This window comes from Malaya genurostris, chromosome 1 (assembly GCF_030247185.1).
Source record: "Malaya genurostris strain Urasoe2022 chromosome 1, Malgen_1.1, whole genome shotgun sequence".
NCBI lineage: Eukaryota > Metazoa > Arthropoda > Insecta > Diptera > Culicidae > Malaya > Malaya genurostris.
Window position 1 is genome coordinate 88,515,841 of NC_080570.1, and position 24,569 is coordinate 88,540,409.

The 24,569-nt window shown below is 35.8% G+C and overlaps 1 protein-coding gene across 4 annotated transcripts in view; it reads left to right on the forward strand.

Moving 5' to 3' along the window:
• The window catches only part of LOC131440669 (syntaxin-binding protein 5), a 444,075-nt gene that overhangs the window by 250,542 nt on the left and 168,964 nt on the right, over positions 1 to 24,569 (forward strand). For all 4 annotated transcript variants that reach the window (XM_058612147.1, XM_058612149.1, XM_058612148.1 and 1 more), the window contains one exon: positions 16,789 to 16,911. In XM_058612147.1, the coding sequence (XP_058468130.1) occupies positions 16,789 to 16,911 (123 nt within the window). The remainder of the gene's footprint in view (positions 1 to 16,788; positions 16,912 to 24,569) is intronic.

The following is a 24,569-nucleotide window of genomic DNA, read 5'->3' on the forward strand; positions in this document are numbered from 1 at the left end:
ATGGAAAACGTTTGTTGAAATTTTTAACCAAGAGTCTCAAGGCAACATTGGGAAGATTTTTAATAAGAATATTAAAAATTCCATCATTACCAGGAGCCTTCATGTTTTTAAGTTTCCTAATGATTGACTTCATTGCATCCAAATTCGTCTCAACAATGTTGTTTGGTAATAACACTTGAGTTGAAATATGATCATATATCAGTGAGACTTCATTTTCAATAGGACTTACAACGTTCAAATTTAAATTGTGCCACGGAACCACCCGCGATCCCATTTCAACCAGAATATTAGTTGATTTTCTGAATTCGATTGGTTAAAATTTGGTACAACTAATCGATTGTTGTTTTAACTAAACTGTCATTTTTGTTTTTCTATTAGCAGAAACGATGGTTGAAACAACTAATTTAACTGTTTGAAAAAAAAAAAATGCTGTCAATTAGTGAAGACATACCTTTCAATTTCAACAAATATTTTTGTTGAAATAACTGGTGTTGTTATTGAAACAAAATTCTGTTAGTTGAAAAATAAATCGGTTTTATTTGTTTTAGACATTGCAATTAGTTGAATCAAAGCGAAAATAATCAAAATATACTTACTGATACACGTCATGATCTGTTTGAAATAAGTTCGGTATGTAGAGATTCATGAAATAAATATCGTTGTTAAAATATAAACAGTATTTTATATTGACATGTAATATCATCAGAGCTGGGAAAACCACCGATCACTGCTGATTTCAAGTGATCTTAACCAAGGAATAAATTATCATTATCATCAGAACTGATCTGATTTCTAAGTGATTTTGTATTTTTGTATGATCATGATCATGTCAAGTCGAGATCAGTAAAAAAGTTGTTGATTTTGCATTGCGATTATTATTTTGCTTTCAACTGTCTCCGGCATTTGACAGCATTCAAAACAACATATTTTTCAACTACTTGAATATATGTAAATCAAAAACCATATTAGTTAAATCAACTATCGCAAAAATCAAAACTGCGATATCGCAATTTTATGATCGAAGGGTTCTCCGTGTGGACACTCTCGAACTGCTGAGCAAGTTTTTGAGCTTTTTAAGGCACAAATCTAAACTCTTATCAAGGGGAACGTGCCATTTGAGCCAATTTGTTCTGATTCCTGAGAGCAGGAATTAGTTTCTCAGGTTTCTCAATAATCTTAGAAAGTTTCCAGAAAGGAATAGAATAAGGTTTAATTTGTTCAACTTCTTTAGCAAAATTTAACCTCTCATCTTTTGTACCAACATATTATAATTAACCAAATGATACATTTCCTTAAATTACATTGGTTACTACTACACACAGCACCATTATTATCTCTGATACTAATACCAATGCAATACTAATCGCTACCGAGACAAAAATCTTAGAAACAAATTATTATGGTGTTATGAGTTAAGTGAAAATCGAAAACATTTGAGCAACGATTAAATATACTGCACATACTATCGAAAGGCTCGTTGTGACCGTAATTGGTTCTAGCGGAAGGAAGACGGAGGAAAGTATGAGTTCGAAGAATACGACGGCGAATATCGTCTAGTGTCTAGTGAGTGTAAGAAATCAGAACAATCGATTCGAGATTGAAGCAGATCTGCGACGAAAGTTGCCTTAAACACGTCTCTACGAACAGACAATATATCGAGAACTATGAGCTTGCAACGGTCTGAGTAAGTCGGAAGATTCAGAGGATTTCTCCAAGGAAGTTTACGAAGCGCGAAACGAATGAGTTTATGTGAAGTGAAGCCACCATCAGTTCAAGGACTTGCCAGTGGATGCGGGTAGACTTACAGTAGCTCCGATATGACTCATCCATGCACCTTCTTAATATGGCTGTTACCGAAAAGCGAACAAAAAGGGTTGGGCGGATATGTAAACAGAGTCACCTACTCGTATTCCGCGGGAATAAGAGATGCTCTTCCTACCATAATATCCAGTGCATGGATGAAGCATATCGCTATATTTACAACCCGCCTGATGGTTTGTTTGAGAAGGGCGCGTCAGACTCATGTCAAACCTTCAGAAGGAAACAAGTTTCCTTCAAGTTACTTGGGCTGGCTATCCCCAATTCCTCGTCCAGTCATCAATTCGTCCGATGCCCTGATGCTCCCTCCCTTTTACGTCCCCGTGATAAAAGTTTTATATGATTAAATACAATGAAACATAGTGTGATGAAATTAATATAATAATACAATTTAATACAATATAATATAATACAATGTCATACAATATAATATAGTACAATAAAATATATATATAAAATAATAGAATGAAAAAACTGATGTGTTGCCATATGCTATGACATATATTAATATGTATAATTAGCTTGAATTTATATGCAATTTAGCACCCTCTCGTTCTGCCATCAACACCTTCCATCGACCAATTGTCACCACAGACACACATGAGACAGGAACCTGTGTCGACCTTGATGTTTAGTTAAAAGATTACTTTCAAAGTAATTACTTATAAGGAAAACAAATTTATATGTTACAAATGGTACATGGTACTATTTATAATAAACATCACAACGAACGACTGGCCGTGAGTGGAAATTCGATTCGATTCGACCTTAGTATATGGTAACAGCGTATATCCTTCTACCTGAAAGCATCGAGCAGAGTTTATTTATTTATTTTTTTTTATTTCGTCAAGCAAATGTAGACTACATATAAAATGTTTACAATGTTCACTTACATACTACGCATTATTTCTACGACAAAGCTGAGATTTGATTTGATTTTTTGACATAGTAAGGTCAAGATGTTCGCAGTATTGATTGTAATGGCGCATTATTCGATTGACTGGACTGTATTTTGCATAATTTGTTCTAGCTTGTTTTTCTAAAAATAATTTCCTGGTTCGTAATTGACGGCTAGGTGTATAAAAATTTAGTTGCGATAATAAAGAAGGTGATTGAATGCGTTGAGAAATAATGTCGCTGATAAAATAAAGCATTGCAAGGTCGCGGCGTTCTTTAAGTGTTTGTATATTGATGAGCATGCAGCGTGCTTCATATGATGGTAGAGGAAATGCTGTCCAGTTTAATTTACGAAGTGCATATAAAAGAAATTGTTTTTGAATAGATTCGATGCGTTCTTCGTGAATAATATTGTATGGATTCCATACTAGGCTGCAATATTCCAAAATAGGTCTGACATATGTAGTGTATAATAATTTTATTGTGTATGGGTCCTGAAAATTATGACTGAAGCGTTTAATAAAGCCCAGCATGCTATTTGCTTTATTGATTATGGTATTGTAGTGTTCCACAAAAGTGAGCTTGGAGTCTAAGATTACGCCTAAATCTCTTACAATTTTACATTTTTCTACAAGTTGATTTCCTATATGTATGTTTGTGGGTATAGTTTCATTTTTCCTACTGAAAATTATTGAGTTACATTTTTTTACATTAAGTTGGAGTAGACTTTTGCAGCACCAAATGTAGAATAGATTGATTTCGTTCTGGAATATTACAGCGTCGTTGATATTTTTTATTTCCATGAAGAGTTTCATGTCGTCTGCATATATAAGCACTTTCAGATTTTTGAGTATGAAGGAAATGTCGTTTATATGTAAAATGAAAAGGAGAGGCCCTACGTGAGAACCCTGAGGTACGCCAGATGTTACATTAATTGGTTCAGACAGAATGTTTTGGAAGCGGACTACCTGTACACGATTCGTTAAGTATGATTTGAGCCATTCAAGAAGAGTATGTTTTATGCCATATTTTTGTAATTTGTGCAGAAGTAAAGGTATGTCAATACGGTCGAAGGCTTTGCTAAAGTCAGTGTAAAGAGTTTCTACGTAGTTGCCGGCGTCCATTGCATTCAGAGTGAATGTCATAAATTCTAAAAGATTTGTTGTAGTTGAGCGGCCTTTAAAAAAGCCATGTTGTTTGTTTGTTATTACATTTTTAAGTTGATGAAAAAGTTTTTCGTTTACAATTTTTTCAAATTTTGGAATGCATGAGATAATGGCTATTCCACGGTAGTTCCGAATGTTAGATTTTGCACCAGATTTAAATATTGGTACAAGAAAGGAAGATTTCCATGCTTTAGGAAAAGTACATTTATTAAGTGATAAGTTAAAAAGTAGTTGTAGTGGTAGTGTAAGTTCTTCGGCAAGATTTTTTAAAAATATTGGTGGTATACTGTCAGGTCCAGGCCCTTTTGAGGCGTCTAAGTTTTTCAGTGCTGTCGAAATGTCATGTTCTGATAGATAGTTTACAGAGATGGAGCAAGAAAATGCAGGTATGAAAGAGAAGTATTCACGGTCACGGTCAGTTTCTGAATAAGATGTATATACTTCTTGGAAAAAATTTGCAAATTGATTGCAGATTTCTGTACTATTTTTCCCTACATGTTCGTTGAGGTGCATTTGAGATGGAAAATTGTTGCTTTTTAGTTTAGTTTTTGTGTAGTTAAAAAAGTTCTTAGGGCAAGTCTTTATTTCGTTTTCAATTTTGCGGTTGGATTCTTCGTGTGCTGTGTTAATGGCTATTTTGAGTTGATTGCATAGATTTAAGTGATTTTGAAAATGAGCGTCACTTTTTTCTTGTTTGTAAGTTTTGTGTGCTTTTTGTTTCCTATTTTTCAAATGTTTTAGTTGTGAATTGAACCATACAGGTAATTTGCTGTTATGATTTTTTCTTCTTCTTTTCATGGGCAAAGTTTCGGATAATATTTTGTTTATAATGTGATAGAATTTGTTTACTTCGACGTCGACATTTCCTTCTGTACTCAGTATGTTCCGCCAATTTATTATACTTAGTCTACACTTGACTTCTTCAAAGTCAATTTTATTGTATTCCGGCACTTCCTCATATTCCAAGTCGTAGGGAAGGGATGCATTGTGTGTAAATAATGAATATTCAGTTGCGGTGTGAAATGCTTCATTTTTCCATAATGGCAGGTTTGATGCGTTCACACAAAATTCTTCTGTGCAATTTGTGAAAAGAAGGTCTAAATATGCATTTTGTTGATTTTTTACGGAGTTTACTTGATGTAGGCCAAAATTAGAAATTTTGTCGAAAAAGTAGTGCAATGTTTCGTTTTCTCCAACGACTGGGAGTAAGATTGATTCATTTTCAATGTCAGAAATGAAGTCCGCATTACGTTGATTGAAGTCGCCAAAAATATGTAGCTTTACTTCGGGTTCCATATTCGAAATAATTGTGTCTAAAGATTGAAAGAATAATTCAAAAGAGAATTTGTTCGCATTTTCGGGTGGGAAGTAGACAGAGCAGTAAATATGTTCTTCTCCCAATATTGAGACTTTGGCCCATACATGCTCAAATTCTTTATATTTAGGAGTAATAATTTCTTCAGAAGTAAAGCAAGGGTTTATGGCTATGAGGACTCCACCTCCAGATTTTTTCTGACAGTGAGATAAATTTCGGTCGTGCCAGAATACGTTAAAATTATTTCCAAATACTTCTTCGCTTCTAACACTTTCATCCCAGCTGCTTTCAGTTCCAAGGATTACGTCGAAAGAGGAGGTTATTAAATTTTGATGAATTTCTTTCATTTTGGCCGGGCTTTTCATGCGGTTGAAATTTTGGCAATAGACCAAAATTTCAGTCACATTTTGTCTATGAAGCGAAGAAGTTTTTGAGAATTCTGGAATACTTACATTACTAATTCCTGTTTCTATTCCTTCGTCAGAGGGCGTCGTTATTTCCGAAAATTCGGCCTTGTAAAATTGTGTTCGGCTTCCCGGATTAGTTGGAGTCGGCGGATGTGTTCACTTGTCAAAAATTTCCCATAAGAGTCCAGGTCGGCCAGCGCTTCCTTAGGTTTCATTCCATATTCCTGATGCACTTCGATTCGTAGAAGGTGGTCAGGTGTTGTTGGAAGGCCTTCTGATGCTAATAGCATTTTTATACTAGTTGGTGTCATACCCTCGATGCATACTGTAGATTGTTGATTTTTCATGTATGACAAATACAGACGGACGACGTGCATTATTTTCGGGTCACGAAGTCTTGCTTTCAAGAAGCGTTCGTCGCCATTTGCAGATTGTGAAGTAAGACGTACAATTGGAGGACGCATTGGATCAATTTCGAATTGGCTGTCTGTACTCATGTCCTGTGATACTGTAGATGTATTTATGTTCTGTGATATTGAAGATGTGTTCACATAGTTAGTGGATGGTGCAGCTTCGATGTCATTACTTCCTAAGACCGGAGTAGTGTTGTTTTGAATACTTCTTGTTCCTTTGTAAGGGTTGATGGTTTCACCTTTTTGAAAATTTATGAATTTTGAGGCAATATCTGCACCTGGATGCCCGGAGAATTGAACCCGTGCAGCTGCTAGTAAGTCCTTGTCCAAGGTTAAGGTATATTGTAATGACATATTATTGTTATTGTTGTGGCAGGTATTGTTACTATTAGTGTTCAAGTTGCTGTTGTAGTGCACATTATTGTCGTTGTTGTTGTTGTTGCTGCTGCTGTTGTTGTTGTTGTTGTCGTGTTTGCTGTTGTTGGAGTAGTTGTTTTTTTTACTGCCTATACTGTAATTTGTATTATTTTGTTGTTTCCGCTTCCGATGTTTTCGTCTCAGGTTTGCTTTTTCTGCATGTTTTTCTTGCAGTCGTCGAGTACGCTGTTTCTTGTCATACTCACTCCAGTCTCGTTTCCAGATTTTTTTTCCTCCAATGAAGCGCCAGCCACTGTCGCATGTTTGAATTTCCTTCTCTTTGAGTTCTTCAGCTAGAGACTTAGGTTTGGTATTTTGGTCTTTGGTTCCTATACTGGAGATTGAAGTCGATATTGCTTTGACTTCATTCCTCAATTCTTTCAGAATAATGTTAGGTATTATTGCAGGGACTTCAGATTTGGTAGGTAGTAAGAATTTTTCTTCGAGGCGAAGAAGCCGTTCGCTCATTTCCTTGATGTGCTGGTCATTGACTTTACTAAAATCGCTAACGTTTTTTATGGCACTGTGTAACGAGGCCTCGAATGACTGCATGCGCTGACCTACTTTACCGCAAATGTTGTGGCCGTTTCTGCTGATACTGGACAATGACTGCTTCACGTCGATGAGCAAGCGCTCGACACTGTCGAATATTTCCAGGTAATGGGTTTTCATGTCTGCAGTGGTCCGGTGATATGTTTCCGTTTGATTTTTTGTGTGCTTTAGAAGTTGCTCCTGTAGATGAAGTAGTTTATTTATGTACAAAAAGAGTGCCTGCTTGTTACTGACTTGCTTTGGCAAGCGATCTAACTCACCGGATAGTGAGAAAGAGTTGAATAAACAGACACACCACATAAAATCAAGCTCTCTCGCTGAGGGCTTGCATTTAAGAAAATATGAATGCTAGGTAAGAAAAGCTTAACGCTGTGAAAAACTATGAAACGCGAGTTTTGTTTCCGTGCAACGATCAGCAACCTTGATTGAAACATTAATTTGATTGTCGCTGACAATGAATCGCAGTGCTATTGTCAATTGAACAGAATATGAAAAAATGTTTAAGGAACGATCTCACTACTATCCTGTATCCTGCATTTAACTTAGTTTAGTAATGTGTCTTAGTCGATCGCTTTACCCCCTAATTTCGTACGGTAGACACTAAATCTTACTGCCAAGAATCACTACAAATACATCGTCCAATTGATAAATCATACATGAAAAATAGAAACACTGCGACCGAACCATTTCAGCCATTTGTCGTGGAGAGCACACTAAAACGAAAAATCTGTTCTCAACAGCAATTTCAGCTATTTGTCGCAAGATGGCACATCACTTTCTAAAATGTTCAGGTACTCGTGGTAACTATTTCAACTTTGGTGGTGAAATACACGATAGCGACTTGCGTGTTGCAATAATGAAATGCTACCAATATTACGAAATAAATTTTGGGATTCCGCACTGAGTGCTCTACACCTGGTTCCTGTCGTTTTCTGCATACGAAAAATCCACAGTCAGAACACACCAGCACTTGCACTTTCATGAATCCGGGTGGCAGAAACCCAGCACACATAGCAGTCTGGATGGCGCAACGCGAGCGACATTCAACGAAAGAGCACAGAGCGAAAGAAAAACACGACCGTGCGCGACGGATGTTATACACGAACACGAATGAATTTATGTTGGATGGCTTCTAAACGCTGAATATCATTTTGATAATAAGGTGCCAAACAACAGCTTCGTATTTGAGTGTAGAACGAACCAGAGCACAATATAACGCTTTTATGCAATGTATATTCTCGAAACATCTCGTAACACCAAAAATAAATCCGAGTAACTTAGAAGCTTTGTTGATTGTGTAATTTACATGCTGCTTGAAGTTCATTTTTGAATCCAGGATAACTCCTAAGTGTTTAACAAACGATTCTCTTTTAAGAACGGTTTGTGAAATAGAGTAGTCGAATTTAACTACTGAGTGTTTTCGTGTGAACGACATAATTGAACACTTCGAGGTGTTTATAGTCATTCTATTTACTCTGCAAAAAAATGTAAAGATGTCTAATTGTGACTGCAGAGATTCATTGGGAGTTTTGATTAGATACAGACTTCTGCAAGAAGATGAAGCTTCTATAGTTTTGGTTCAAGAACCATATTTCCAAAAGGGAAACTTCTACGTTGGAAAGTTGATAAACCCAGTCTTTGTTGCCTTCAACAAAAACGGTATGATTAATCCACGTGAAATGTCTCGAACTTGCATACTTATGAATAGAGCTCTCGATGTTTCTCTCATATCGGAGCTCACAACTCGGAATATTTGTGCTGTCACAGTTGGTATGACTATGACTGGAAATATGTCTATTTTTCGGTATATTTCCCACATAACCAGCCTTCATCAATCAATGACTTCAAAAAGGTTGTATCATACTGCTACAAAAACGATTTACCACTTATAATCGGCAGTGACATCAATGCTCACCATATCATTTGGGGCAGCACAAATATAAATTCGAGTGGCTCTGATATGATGGAATTTGTTAGCAGTACAAACCTGCTCATAGTCAATGCAGGAAACCGTCCAACTTTTGCGAGATCTGGAAGAGAGGAGGTTTTGGACGCAATTCTGCACAAACCTGTGTCGACCTTGATGTTTAGTTAAAAGATTACTTTCAAAGTAATTACTTATAAGGAAAACAAATTTATATGTTACAAATGGTACATGATACTATTTATAATAAACATCACAACGAACGACTGGCCGTGAGTGGAAATTCGATTCGATTCGACCTTAGTATATGGTAACAGCGTATATCCTTCTACCTGAAAGCATCGAGCAGAGTTTATTTATGTACAAAAAGAGTGCCTGCTTGTTACTGACTTGCTTTGGCAAGCGATCTAACTCACCGGATAGTGAGAAAGAGTTGAATAAACAGACACACCACATAAAATCAAGCTCTCTCGCTGCAGGCTTGCATTTAAGAAAATATGAATGCTAGGTAAGAAAAGCTTAACGCTGTGAAAAACTATGAAACCCTCTCTGGAAGAGAGGAGGTTTTGGACGCAATTCTCTGCTCTGATAGAATTGCGAATGAGCTGGTAACTTGGCTCGTCTCCGATGAGCTCGAACCTTTGTTATATGATCATAGATACATCTTTTGTTATCATTCAAACGTTAAATTTGATATTATCGCATATCGTACCTCTATGAAGAGGGCTTGTCGACTAGATTTTACGGATACCAACCAACAATTGAAACCACAATTGATTTGGTAAATGTTGTCGACGAGACAAACTCACTCATAGTTGCAGCATATGAAGAGGCTTGTCCACTTCGGATTGTGCGAGCTACTAGAGAAACTCCTTGGTGGAATGCTGAACTTGCTAGACTAAGGAAACTATGCAGAAGAGCTTGGAACCACCGACGCAGATATGGGTCGGAGGCAATCGTGTCGGCTCGAATGGCTTACAAAAATGCTCTTCGATCGTCTGAGCGAAGTGGTTGAAAAAGCCTTTGCACAAATCTCTCTTTCTCTCTCTCTCTCTGCCTCTCTCTCTCTCTCTCTCTCTCTCTCTCATAATCAGATTTCAATTTGTTCTCATTTCGATGTTAGACTTTACTCGGGTTGTTAGTTTGTGGGCATAAAAACTTAACTCAGCACTACTGGATCCTCCTTCCCTGCTTCTAGGCACTGAAAATAGTGAAGAAAAATTTCAAAAACAGAACTGCTGCTGATTTATGCTGTTTAGTTTGACTTACATATGCAAAAGTGACAGAAAAGCAGGTTCGCTTCGCTTGTTAGATCTCGTTAAATTGGTTTAATCGAAATAGAGCATGAGATAGTAAGTCTAGGTTTAACTAGATTTGAAACTGTTCCAATTTGTAGGTCATATTTGTTGCTGGTAAACGAACCAATTTCGGCTATTCCGGTCATCTGAATCCGGTTTCGGAAGTATTGGAAATAGTGGTCAAAAACTGCAAAAAGGATCACACTGACTTTTCTTCAAGATGGCCAAATCACAAACTTATGGTTCAAAGGAAAAATCTAACAGTTTCTTACGGAATGTCTAAATTTTTTGTGGACTACTTCCGGTTCCAAAACTACAGGGTAAACAGGACAGGTCAATGAACAGTTGGTTTTGAGAATTCCACAGTAATATTTATGATGTTATGAGTAATATGAGAAAGGCATCATTACACCACTAAGCGGGTTAAAACAGGTTTTTATGGAAAATCTTCACAGCTAAGTTTGTCTAAAGAAAACATAACATGAGCATAAAAAAATATTGGGAATAATTTCCTCAAAGTGTAGCTTTTGATTCATCAAGTAGAGTTGATGAAATTGCTTCCGTTATACCTTAGAATATACGGGCGAATAGTAAAACTTCGAGAAACAAATTAATAGCTCCTTCGAATTCCTAAAATGGATGTTTTGTAATCTTATACTCATTGCAAATCGAATGTAGTTTAAAATCGAATAATCCAAATCATTGGACTAGACAGCACTGCTAAAGAGAAGTCTCTGAACAACATATTTCACTACACTCAAATATATTCGGTATGGTTCCCTCCTTCTACCTTTCCTTTTAAAGCATATTTCTTTTCCTCTCTAGTTTTAATGCAAAATCACCATCGTTTACCCGATGGGTTTAGTGTCATCTATATACTATAGAGTTAGTTAGCTAGGGTTAGTTTTAATTGATAGTATTAAGTACATACATGTATCTGTTGGATTTTTGTAATCTGTTGACATAAACGATGAGGAGGTTTAATGCCTGCTGAAGTGAGAGTTTAATATTTCAGCTCCATTGAACTTTTTCCCGCTCCAAATAAATTATTAAATAAATTAAATAAGACATTTTCTTTGGGTATGAACCTTTTCAATTTGTAAACAGTTATGTCAAAGTAATAAGATTTTTTTATTGTGCATCGTTGCACTAAATGATTTAATATTAAACCTATGAGACTATGGAACTTTTATTTGAACGGCTGAAAGCAAAAGTCAGATAAGTGCAACTTATCTTGGAAAACCCGTTTAAGTATTTTTGAATGCAAAAACCGGATAAAAACATTGAGCGCAAAAGTCGGACACGGACTTTTAAATGCAAAAACCGTTTAAAAACATTTTTATTGCAAGAACCGGACAAAAATACTTTGAATGCAAAAACCGGACAAAAACTTAACCGGTTCTTCCAAAACAAATGTATTTATCCGGTTTTTACATTCAAAGTTATTTTCGGCCAACTGTCGCTGCGGGATAAAGCATGGGTCGCTAGTTTACTACGGGTGGCGTGATACGTAAGCACATTTTCTTTGAGTCTCGTCTTGTTCCGCAGGGAAAATCGAATGTGATTCCATAATTATGTCAATTCTACTCTATAAATTTTAATGGAAACTCTTTGCAATAAGTTATTAGAGAATAATCATAAATGTACAAAATTCTTGGTACGAAGATGAAACGTGAAATATAGCTTGGTAAACGTAGTTCGTATCTGTTTTCATACGACGCAACTATATTTTCCATAATGGATGGAACTGATATACTTTATTAATGGCTCGTAGCTATGATGCATAAATGTTCACTAAATTCATAATGTTTTCACCAATTAACAAGCAAACATGTATTAAGGATTACTGGAAAAAATTAAAACAGATATGTGTTTCTTTTGATACTTCTGTTAATCATCTGTGCAGTCAAGTATGCGTATTAGTGGTTTCAATTCGTGGAACATCATAGTTGTATCAGTTCAATTGTGAATATAACAACAGATTTGAAATTAGAGTAAAATATTCAACATATCTTAAACCTTTTTATAGATATCTGATAACTATGCTATATTCATGTCGGTACTTATATTCATTCAATGTACTCATAACATGCAATCCTTTGATTGTAAATCGAGTGATTGAGTTTACTGTTTCGAATAGTAAGGTAACGGTACCCCCGTTCAACTCATCTCCAGTTCGCTTCTCGTATACTATAATCATTGCTTAAAGTAAGAACTGCTGTCTTTGTTCGAGCCACTGGCCCAAAGGGAATGGATGGAAATAAGATCATTCGCATCGAGTTTTCGCGTTGATAAAACAGCAGTATTGCTCAATTCTCAAGCCTTTTTTTTCTGAGATACTGTTTCTTAGAGCCGAAGCAAAGATTTTGAATTCAATTTTATCACAATTTGTTGATTGAAAGTCGAGTTATTAGCTAAAAAATAAAGCGAATGAACAAATGAGATGACTGTCGGTATATTAGTCTAACTTATAAGTCATCTGGTCTAGTTTCATTTTCCCTGATCAACAATCGACTTTGAGTTTTGCTATGATTCATGACTTCTCAGCGTATACCTTGGATTTCAAATAGCCTCACAAAAAAAGTCTTGTGGCGTCAAATAGGGTGATCTCAGGGGCCAGTCAAAATCATCGTTATGACTCGTAATGTTCATAACAAATCGATTGTTAGTCAAACTGTATGGCATGTTACCCCGTCCTGTTGATACCAATAGCCATTGATACCGTTTTTTTGTGTTAGGATAATCTAATGAAGCTCAATCTCTCCCTCCGTTTTTCACTAACAGTTTATGGCTACAATGTACTATTGAATATTACGAGCTAACAATGCAAATTTTGCAAGGATACCCGAACATCAAGCCTTAATGCAAAATTTAAGACAAATAAAAAAAAAATTCGAAATACATGTGTTTTAGTGAAGATAATATTCGAATAAATCCTTTCGGTTTTTAACTCGATCCTTTGAGTTAACGCCATGCACACATAAACATATTTTGTACAATTATGCCTATTTTCATGCACACATGTTGAAAAGGATATTAAATTCAAAATTACTTTACAGTTCTTTATTTTTCTTTTACCTAAGAAGCAAACCTGAGCGTTGATTGAAAAACAAAGTTTCATTCATTTAAAATGAATGCTTTCGTATTTAGTTTTATATCGATTATGTTTGTCAATCAAATTGATGTCCATTTCATATTACTATTGACTTACATGGTTATAAGTTTCTTTTTTTTTTGTGCATAGATAATGAATCCTACTCCAACTGATGGTTTGAATGAATTGAATGAATAGAAGATGTTGAACATTTCACTCTAATTTCGTTTGAATAAAAATTTCAAATCTGTTGTTATATTCACAATCGAACTGATACAACTATGATGTTCCTCGAATTGAAACCACTAATACGCATACTTGACTGCACAGATGATTAACAGAAGTATCAAAAGAAACACATATCTGTTTTCATTTTTTCCAGTAATCCTTAATACATGTTTGCTTGTTAATTGGTGAAAACATTATGAATTTAGTGAGCATTTATGCATCGTAGCTACGAGCCGAACTAAGTTTACCGAGCTATATTTCACGTTTCATCTTCGTATCAAGAATTTTTTAACATTTATGATTCTTCTCTAATAACTTATTGCAAAGCGTTTCCATTAAAATTTATAGAGTAGAGTTGACATAATTATGGAATCACATTCGATTTTCCCTGCGGAACAAGACGAGACTCAAAGAAAATGTGCTTACGTATCACGCCACCCGTAGTAAACTAGCGACCCATGCTTTATCCCGCAGCGACAGTTGGCCGAAAATAACTTTGAATGCAAAAACCGGATAAATACATTTGTTTTGGAAGAACCGGTTAAGTTTTTGTCCGGTTTTTGCATTCAAAGTATTTTTGTCCGGTTCTTGCAATAAAAATGTTTTTAAACGGTTTTTGCATTTAAAAGTCCGTGTCCGACTTTTGCGCTCAATGTTTTTATCCGGTTTTTGCATTCAAAAATACTTAAACGGGTTTTCCAAACTAAGATGCACTTATCCGACTTTTGCTTTCAGCCGTTCATTTGAGCCTTAGTTTATGGAAATCGATCAAATCATCTCTGAGAAAATTGAGTGAGTCTCGTTTTAGACCTTTAGACCTCCGTTTCCGGTACTTCTAGAACCGAGACCTTGGAACCAGTATAGCCGAAGTCGATTCGTTTAGCAACTAATATAGCCCACAAATTGAATCAGTTTTAAGCCAAATCTAGAAGAATTTTACCCTTTTTTGCATCGTCGCTCTAAATGACGGTATGGATTTCAATAGCAGCTTATGGGACTACGAGTTTTTTTTTTATTTGTGACATTATTCGACACACATACACATACACTGCTCAGTTCAATGAACTGTGTCGAAAGATATAGATATAGCCCTCTGGACCAATTTTTACTTTTCAATTTTTCAAGAGATTGCATAAACTTTCTCTATGAGAAAGGCAATAAGTGTACTTTTATAGAAAAGCATCGTTATCATGATCTTGTAATAACGCTAACAAGTAGGTACAAATTAAATAAAGGAATTACAAATTAACATTTTTTTCACCTAAAAAATATAAATTTTAATGTGGGAACCCTGCACGCTATACGATATCAAACAAAGCACGCCGTGAACGGTGCAAAGCCACACGTACCGTCGCGTACTAGTTTTGCGTCGTCATTTTGAATGACGATTTGAATGTTTTGACACTCATCGCCCTATAATTTCGGAACCAGAAGTCTTATCTGGATGAAATTGAACAGTATATTTAAAAACAAAGAGAGCTTTAACTTGAATCACGATTGGTGAAAATCAACTTAACCGTTGCTTAGAAATCGAAGTAAATTTCGTTTTTGGAGATTTTATCCGCTATTATCGGTGCTTTCGGAAGCGGAAACCGCTAACTAACTAACAAGATCTGCCAACTAAATGAATTTAGCAGTAAGTTTAATAAAACGTGCAACTAGTTTCGCCCTCGCTTGTAAAAAAATACTCATGAAATTGAAAATTTTCACTCATCGCACTGTAATACCGAAACCGGAAGTCGAATCTGGATCAACTTTCCGGGGACTTTTCAAAGAATTTGAAGACCTTTTATTTGCACCTTTGTGAAAATCGGTTAAAAAATTTCCGAGAAAATTGAGTGCGCATTTTTTAATAAATTTGCACATATTTCCTTGTAATTCCGGAACCGGAGGTCGGATCCAAATAGAATTCAAGAGAATTGTATGAGGCTATAAGACCTCTCATTTAAATCTAAGTTTGTGAAAATCGGTTCAGCTCGGTTCTCTGAGAAACGTGTGTGACTATTTTTTTTCCTTTTTTTTGGTGCATGTCTCCCTGTAATTCCGGAACCGGAAGTCGGATCCAAATGAAATTCGGGTACTTTGTATGGGACCTTAAGATCTCTTATTTGAATCTAAGTTTGTGGAAATAGGGTTAGCCATTTCTGATAAAATTGAGTGGCATTATTTGTGACATGCACATATATACATACACACAGACATTTTGTGATCTCGACGAACTGAGTCGAATGGTATATGAAACTCGGCACTCCGGGTTGTAAAGTCGGTTTTCACAGCGATTGCATAGCCTTTTCATTTGAGAAAATCAAAAATCAGGTGAAAGTTTTTTTGTGCACACCAAACTATATATGTTTAATAATGTTAGCAAAGCTGTTTCGGTCTTTCAATTTTAACATATGCATATTGTGTTTTATAATAACAATACTAGTGTAGAAATCAAGCAATCAACCTCTACATTATTACAACTAAATATTTCGCCTTTTGTGGTTTTATGTCAGTTTTACCAATCTCTAAGGATTGTCAAAGTAAACTAGTAAACAAACAATTCGTGCAGTTTTTTCATGGCCGTTTTGTGTACACGAAAATCGGTAGAGCCGTATCGACTAAGGCGTCTGGGTTTTATGATTACAAGGAAACGTTTGAGTGTGTAATTCACTTGAATATACTGATTGAAACATTCTACCGTATGGAGATATCAAACAAAGACTTTCAAGGTGTACTCTTGGTGGCATTGAATCGTATGAAAAAATACAAGCAGCCTCGGACGTTCTTAACACTCCACGCGATTCTACATACAATGAAATATGGAACAAGAGCATTCAAGCTGTTACTGACCTTGAATTAAGCGAGCCTCAAATTTCGCGTTGTCGAAATACTTCAAAACGTTTCAAGCGAGAAAAGACTAAGAACTTTGAACTTGAAAAATAGATAAATTTTTTTTGATAAATCTTACATTGAAGTTGTTGATCGATTGATTTCATCACCTAAATGTCGATTCGAAAATAATTCTACGCGATTTTTCAAACGTTTGGAAAGATTTACAGGGCCTTTTGTTCACAATATTTTTTTCTTTTTTAGCAATATCATTTTTTTACGATATTCCTGAATGCGACCGATTACTTCGCACCGGTTTTATAAAAATATAAGCAAACTGTCAAAAATTTTATTTCCAAATAAAAATATTGTCTGTCAGTTAGTCAAACTCTTCTATTATTATGATGAATAGCATATACTCAATAATACTTTATTATGATTGCAGATCCATCCCTTACATTACCAACAATGTGGTTAGGAACCAGTTTAGGTGCAGTACTGACGGTATCCCTATGCATACCCGAGCAAGAATTGCGAAAGTCAGAGCCTGTTCAATCATCACTGACAGGTAAATATATTTGTTTACTTTCAATTACATAATCAGTTATATATATATATATATATATATATATATATATATATATATATATATATATATATATAAATAAATAAATAAATATATATATATATATATATATATATATATATATATATATATATATATATATATATATATATATATATATATATATATATATATATATATATATATATATATATATATATATATATATATGTATATATTGTATACACTGTATATTGCCAAATTTACTTCCAAAGGGGATTGCGACGCTTATGAGGAAGCGAGGAGTTTAGGCTTATCAGTCTTAGCTCATTTCTTCTTAAAACAGTGGAACGCATAGTCGATCACTATATCAGGAATGTTAGTTTGGGCGTGCATTCGCTACATGAATTCGCTACCTAGTCGCTGGTGGTTTCCTAAAGTAACTTAATAACCTTGGATTTCCGACTTACGGTTTTGCCGACGATTATCGTATATTGCCACTCTCTTTGATTTAATGCAACTAGCTCTGCGATCTGTTGAGCATTGGTGTTGTCAGGTTGGATTATCTGTAAATCCGGGTAGAATATCAATTGTGCTTTTCACTCATCGTAAGAGAATCATGAGCTCGTCTGTTACAGTTCTTCGGTTAAGAGGTTGTGGTAGATCAAGTTTAATACGTCGAAGATATGCTTGATTCAAAACTTTGAGTTCAGGATTAAAATAGCTTGCATGGATTCTGCACAACTATCGTTAGACCAATTTTAGCATATGGATGTCTTGTATGGTGGCAGAAAGGAGAAGTTGCGATAGTTCAGTCAAAGCTAAATCATCTCCAAAGAATGATACTAATGGCAATGACAGGAACATTCATGACAACTCCTACTACTGCTCTAGAGGCGCTACTGTGCATTAAACCAATACATGTGTTCCTAAAACAAGAAACATTATCTTTTGCATACCGTCTCAAGATTTCAGGGCTTTGTAACAGTAACTCTATAGACTGTTGAATGGTCGCGATGGTGCTGATGTCTACTGTCGTGAAATCAGGCTAGAGCAGTCTCATTCACTTGGTAGATACTGATACTGTACTGTGTTCCAAGCACAAATCTAGGCGAATCTGTGTGGGAAACAATCGGCACTTCAGCAGAGAATCTGTGGTATAAAGACACCCAGTTCGAATGATTCACGGTCGAATCTAGTGATCGCATGTCGAACTCAACTTGAATACCTTAGCTTTTTAAATGCTGTTTACTTCTTATTGTATTTATTTCTTAGGAGTGCCCGACCATTCATGGTATTATTGGAAATGAATGGGCTGATGAGTTAGCTAGAACTGGTGTAACGAATGATTTCATTGGTTCTGAACCAGCTTCACCACTTTCAACTAGTTGGATAAAGTACAAGATTTATTCTTGGGTTGCATCAAAACATGCCAGCTATTAGCGCAGCTTGCAAACCTGAGCATTTTTGCCAGATTTGAATGCATTTTTCCAAGCATCATTCCAGTATTCTGTTCTGAGTTCTGACTGGAAATTGCAAACTCAATTATCACATGGCTACTATTCAGCGTGCTGAGTATTATTCTGCTGATTTGTGTGAACGCGATTACGGTACTTCATATAATCTGATATGTAACTGTCATGTTGATGCAACTAAGTATCCGGGTTTCTGGCTCACCATTCATGGTTGAGTCTGTGTATGCGGAGCTAAAATTAAAGAATATTATATCGTTTCTCAACCGCTATGGTAAGGATAGTCAGAGGGTTCCTCGTTTTTCGTTTTTCCTGCAGTGAATGAATCCTTTCTGTATTGACCTTTATAGTTTTTAGCAGATTGTTTGGCATCCCTTATGAGGTGCCGAATTTGCTTCTGCTCATACATACTGCGAATCGTTCTGCATTCTTCTGGAAATGCAGAATGGTGTCGCTTTTGTAAAATCTCTTAATCCTCTCGAGGGTTGGAGGTTTTATTAACTGTGCATTTTGGCACCTGCAGATCGTTCAGTATTTTTTCTGGTATGTAGAACGATTTGTTTCTTAATGTTTTGTACTGTTTTTCCACCTCACCCACTTCACAATTCCCTTCCATGTTCCTGTTATCCTTTCGTTCCCATCATTGATGAGAAGCCGGCAACGCACAAATCTCCAAAGCTAGAGGAACGTGTCACTTAAGCCAATTAGTTCTGATTCCTGATAGGTGTGATAATCTATAGAGTTGTTTCGGAGTTGTGGTCCATCATAAAAACAAATTTAACTCTACACCTTGCGTGGATGAGAACCTTACTTTATTTACTTCCACCTTTTCCTTTCAAAAATGCTCTTATAATCATCTGAAGTGCATAAAATATCTGTACCCAGCATGAAGCATCGTTTTTTGAAAAAATCGATCAACTTCACATTAATCCTCCTTTTTTAGAGGCACTCATTATATCCGAACACCCTCAAGACCATATTTGAGTTTTCCAAAAAAGTGTTGATGGTCTTCAAAAAGTATTGATTCTCGTCAAATTAGATCAATTTTTTTATGACCCTCCCGTTCTGTTCAGGACACTTACTACATACTCTCTCCCCTAAAAATTCAGTATTCAGTTGTTTCGTTTAGTAGTTTTGTTCGGTATTTTCGTTCAGCAGTTTCGGAGTTATGCCATTACAAACATTAAACCCCTCTTTCTAGAGGCAATTACTACACCCACCCTTCACAAATGTCCTTATGATCATATCTAAGTTGCGCAAAAAGTATCTAAGGTTTTCAAAAAGTGTCGATTCTCGTCATATTACATAAAGTTTTGCATGACCTCCCTGTCAAGGGCACTTGCTACGCTCCCTTCTACATAAAAATACCCCTTTAATCATCTCCGAAGAGCAAGAAGTATCTGTGCCAAGCTATATAGCAATCCGTTCAGTAGATTCAGAGTAATGCCGTTACATCTACCCCCAATGAAGATTACAGAAATATTTTGCATACCTTAGATATGATTGGGGGTAGATGTAGCAGGTGCCTTTAAAATATATATATATATATATATATATATATATATATATATATATATATATATATATATATATATATATATATATATATATATATATATATATATATATATATATATATATATATATATATATATATATATATATATATATATATATATATATATATATATATATATATATATATATATATATATATATATATATATATATATAAATCATTTTGCTCGTAATATCATTAATAATAGGTATCATCTCATGAGACTAATTGTTTCATTATTTTCATGATTTCCTAATCATGGTACCGACAATGGATTTTCATCCGCCTAGTTTTATCTTCTCGAATCGATGCGATCTGACAACTATTTGCACGGTTATATTTTCCGTTATTTTAATTCGCAATACGCACATTCAAATTTCATTAAATTTCTCAATAGAAAATTTTCGAGAATCGCCTTCCTTCTCAGAGTGTAAATTTTTAGCGGAAATGAATCACGAAATTTTCCGTTTTATACAAGCTAAAGTTTTGAAGTACATATTATCGCAGTAGGCGTTAGTGTCGGACATATTTTTTTTTTTTAGTTTATTTTTCATGTGGAGACGTGAGATTCGAATTTCTATACCTGGGTCGTATTTATATGTACTGACTCATTTAATCTTTTCATAAATGCCGACCTTCTGTGTTGAAATGGCGAATACATGAAATTAGTGATAATTAAAATTGGTCTTCCAAGTTCTCATTTTTGCGCTCTGAGAATTTGCTTTTTGGTAGATCCAAGTACACAACGGTCGTCACTGAATGGAGGTACTGTATTCTAAATGGCTGTAGAGGAAAAATTCGAAAGAAAAAAGTTTTTAAAAAACTAATTGTAACCCAAATTTTCATCAATTCCATCATGTTTCGACGCCCCCTGAATGTTGGCACCCGAGGCAGTCGCCTCACTCGCCTCATTCAGCAACTAGCATACCAATAAATTCAAACAGATTTGAACAAAATTTAGAATTTTTACTTTTTGCTTTTTTATAAAGAAAGGCTATACAATCACTGCAAAAACCGACTTTTGAACCGAGGCCCGGAGGGCCGAATTTCATACACCATTCGACTCAGCTCGACGAGCTTAGAAAATGTCTGTGTATGTGACAAATATTGTCACTCACTTTTCTCGGAGATGGCTTAAACCGATTTTCACAAACTAAGATTCAAATGAAAGGTCTCACGGTACCATAAAAGGTTCCTGAATTTTATTTAGATCTGACTTGCGGTTCCGGAATTACAGGGTGATATGCACTAAAAATGTGAAAATAATGTCACTCACTTTTCTCGAAGATGGAAGTTCTTAAAGTATCATAAGAATATCCCAATTTTCATTCGGATCGAACCCCTGGTTCCGGAGGTAGGGTGCTTAGTGTTAAAATGTCATTTTCAAGAATTTTTTTTCACACCCTACCTCTTTATATTGGCTAGTTAATTTCCCTAGCTTGCAGATTTTGAGAGTCTGTAACCAAACAAACCATGGATAGTCCCATGATTTATCTACTGCATTTTATCCAAGTCCGACTACCGGTACATTTTTTCCAATATTCAAATCGTCATAGAGAATCGTAGAAAATGTGTAGGTCATATTAGTGCACGGTTGAATGAACCGAATGCCGATAGCCAGCTTCCGGTTCAGGAAGTACCGGCAGTAATAATCAAATATAATAAAATGAAGTTCACTTCACTTTCTCACATATGATTGACTAGGTTTGCACTAACTTAAATTCAAATGTAGTGTATCAATGTAGTGGTATTATGCAACACAAATCTTCAAAACTATTTTCTGAACATTTTTAAATTGTAGTGTTTCGGGAAATGTCTGCTGTAATATACAGGAGGAAATGAAAATGAGAAAGGCATCATTACACCACTAGGTGGATTAAACAGGTTTTTTGCATTACTTTTACCTCCGGAACCGGGAACGACGATCAGGTATATCCACAATCAACGTATTTGATCATAAACTAACCATGTCTGCCAAATCAAAAAAATTTAAGGCTATTTGAGTGTATTTGGCATGACTTTTACGTACCATATATTAATAATCGCTCCTGAAAATGTACATTTTTATACCTATCAGCTTGTAATTCCAGAACCGGAAGTTGTATCCCGATTAAATTTGGTAGGGTTATATGGGGTTGTAAAACCCCATGAACCTAAGCTTGTGGAAATAGGATGAACGGTCTCTGAGAAAGTCGATTTCATTTTTATAGTTCCCGATGAAATTTGGTAGGGTTTTATGGGGTTGTAAGACCATTTGAACCTAAGCTTGTGAAAATTCTTGTCCCGGGTTGGCGGTTGAATGCATAGGACACTGGTCTTACAAATCAGTTGTCGTATGTTCGAGCCCCGACCTGGAAGGATTCGTAGTGTCAGTAGGATCGTAGCACCAGCCATGTAAAGGTTCTGTACACTCTGAATCGGCTGCGAAGTCTGTTGAAACAGAAGGTCAAATTCCACTACAGGAATGTAATACCAAGGCTTTGCTTTGCTTGTGAAAATTCTATGAACGGTCTCTAAAAAAGTCGATTTCACTTTTATAGTTCATAAGTTTCCTTCGCCGGGGCATCCACAATACATAGTACTTTAAACCTAATACATTTCGTATATCATATTAGTATTCTGGTATTTAATAATTTATATGAATACTGTTTTTATCAAGCGATTTGCTATTTTAAATTACATTAAATAAAATACATTCATTTTGTACATGATCCTATAACTGTTTCAAGTTTGTTTGTATCAGTTCATCACTTTTATTTAATTCATAGATAGCTGGCCATTGGTTGAACTCATGGAAAAGAAAACAGTCTAACATAAAATAAAATTTAAATTGGAACTCCAATTTACTTAATGAAATGATAAAGAAGTTTCATGAAAGGAAGGTCACGGCAAGCAAGAATGTCGCGAACTGGGACATTGGATAGTCTACCTTGGGTACGCAAGGAATTTATTAGTTGACATCTAACATCACGATACTCCACGCATGTCCAAACGACATGATCAAAATCGCGATAGCCTGCGCCACAAGCACAATGATTAGATACTGATACTGAATTCGATTCAGTTTGATAATATGAGAGTTTGCAGCGGAACGAAAGCAAACGCATTCATATTCACTGAAAGTATTGTTGTCTGATACAATTTCATTAGATCTTCCGGATGAGCACCACACCAAAATCCTGTTATTTTTCGATGAAAATTGACTCTTTGTTGGCATTTTGTTATCAGATACCCAATGTGTCCTCCCCACGTTCATTTGGAATCAAACCACACCCCGAGGTATTTGAAAGTCAAAACCTGTACTATCATTCTTCCCATCATATGAAGCTGAAGCTGCGCGGGATCATGCTTTCTTGAAAAGACGCAGCTCTGTTTTCTCCGCCGAGAATTCGATACCCAGATGAACAGCCCAAACGGAGAAGTTATCTAAGGTATCTTGCAATGGTTTTTGCAGATCAATAGCTTTGGGTTCAGTAACTGAAACCACGCCATTATCTGCCAATTGTTCTAGTGTACATGGGGATGCTGGAAAAGCTGTCAATGTCATTCTCGTAAAAATTAAAAAAGGAGCGGATTGAGGCATGAGCCTTGCATGTAGCTAATTTTGAATGTTGCCAAATCGCCATGTGAAAAATACATGCATTTCCCTGACAAAAGGTTGTGCAAATAATTATTTATACTCGCAAGAAGTCCATGTTGATGTAGCTTGTCTGAAAGACCATCAATCGAAACTGAATCAAATGCTCCTTTAATGTCCAAACATACAGATGTCATTTGTTGTTTTTGAGCGAAAGTAATTTGGATGTCAGACGAAAGCAATGCAAGGCAATTATTCGTCTCTTTATTTCTACGGAGGCCAAACAGAGTATCTGACAACAAACCGTTCGTCTCGACCCAAGTGTCGAGACGTCTTAGAATAATTTTTTCGAACAACTTTCTGCTGCAGGACAACATTGCAATGGGTCTATAATATTTTGCTCAAGAAACGTGTTGAACAATTCCAACAAACGTCTTTTTGCAAGGTCGGGTAGATTCTTCACTAAGTTGAATTTAATTCTTTCCAACCCAGGAGCGTTATTGTTACAAGACCTGTGTGCTATGGAAAATTCCATCATTGAAAAAGGGCTATCAATGGAACCATTATTTGGAGAAGAATCCCTAATAATGCTACGCGTAGGAACAGTATCAGGGGCAAACTTTTCTCACACAATAAAATATCCATCGGTTCGAGTATTTCTCACTCTCATTTCCTACGTTACGATTCCTCATTCGTCTGGCCGTATTCCAAAGAGCGCTCATTGAGGTTTCTCTTGACAAATTTTCGACAAAATGTCTCCAATAGCTACATTTCTTGGCCAGAAGTATGCTCTTGTTCCTAAAATCAAAAATTTTTCAAAATTCTAAGGAGTTCCTCCTCCTCGTTTTAAAAACGTCTTGAAAGCACTTTGTTTCGCGTGTTTAGCATCTGAGCACTCTTTATCCCGCCAAGGGTTTGGAGGGCTTCTGTTAGACGATGGACCAAGAAATCATTTGCTTTGTGCTTGTTCTGCGGCCTCTAGAATCGAACAAACGAGGTCGTCATGTTCTTCGAGTGGGGGAAGCTCTTTCATTGAGTTCAAAGTACTTGAGAT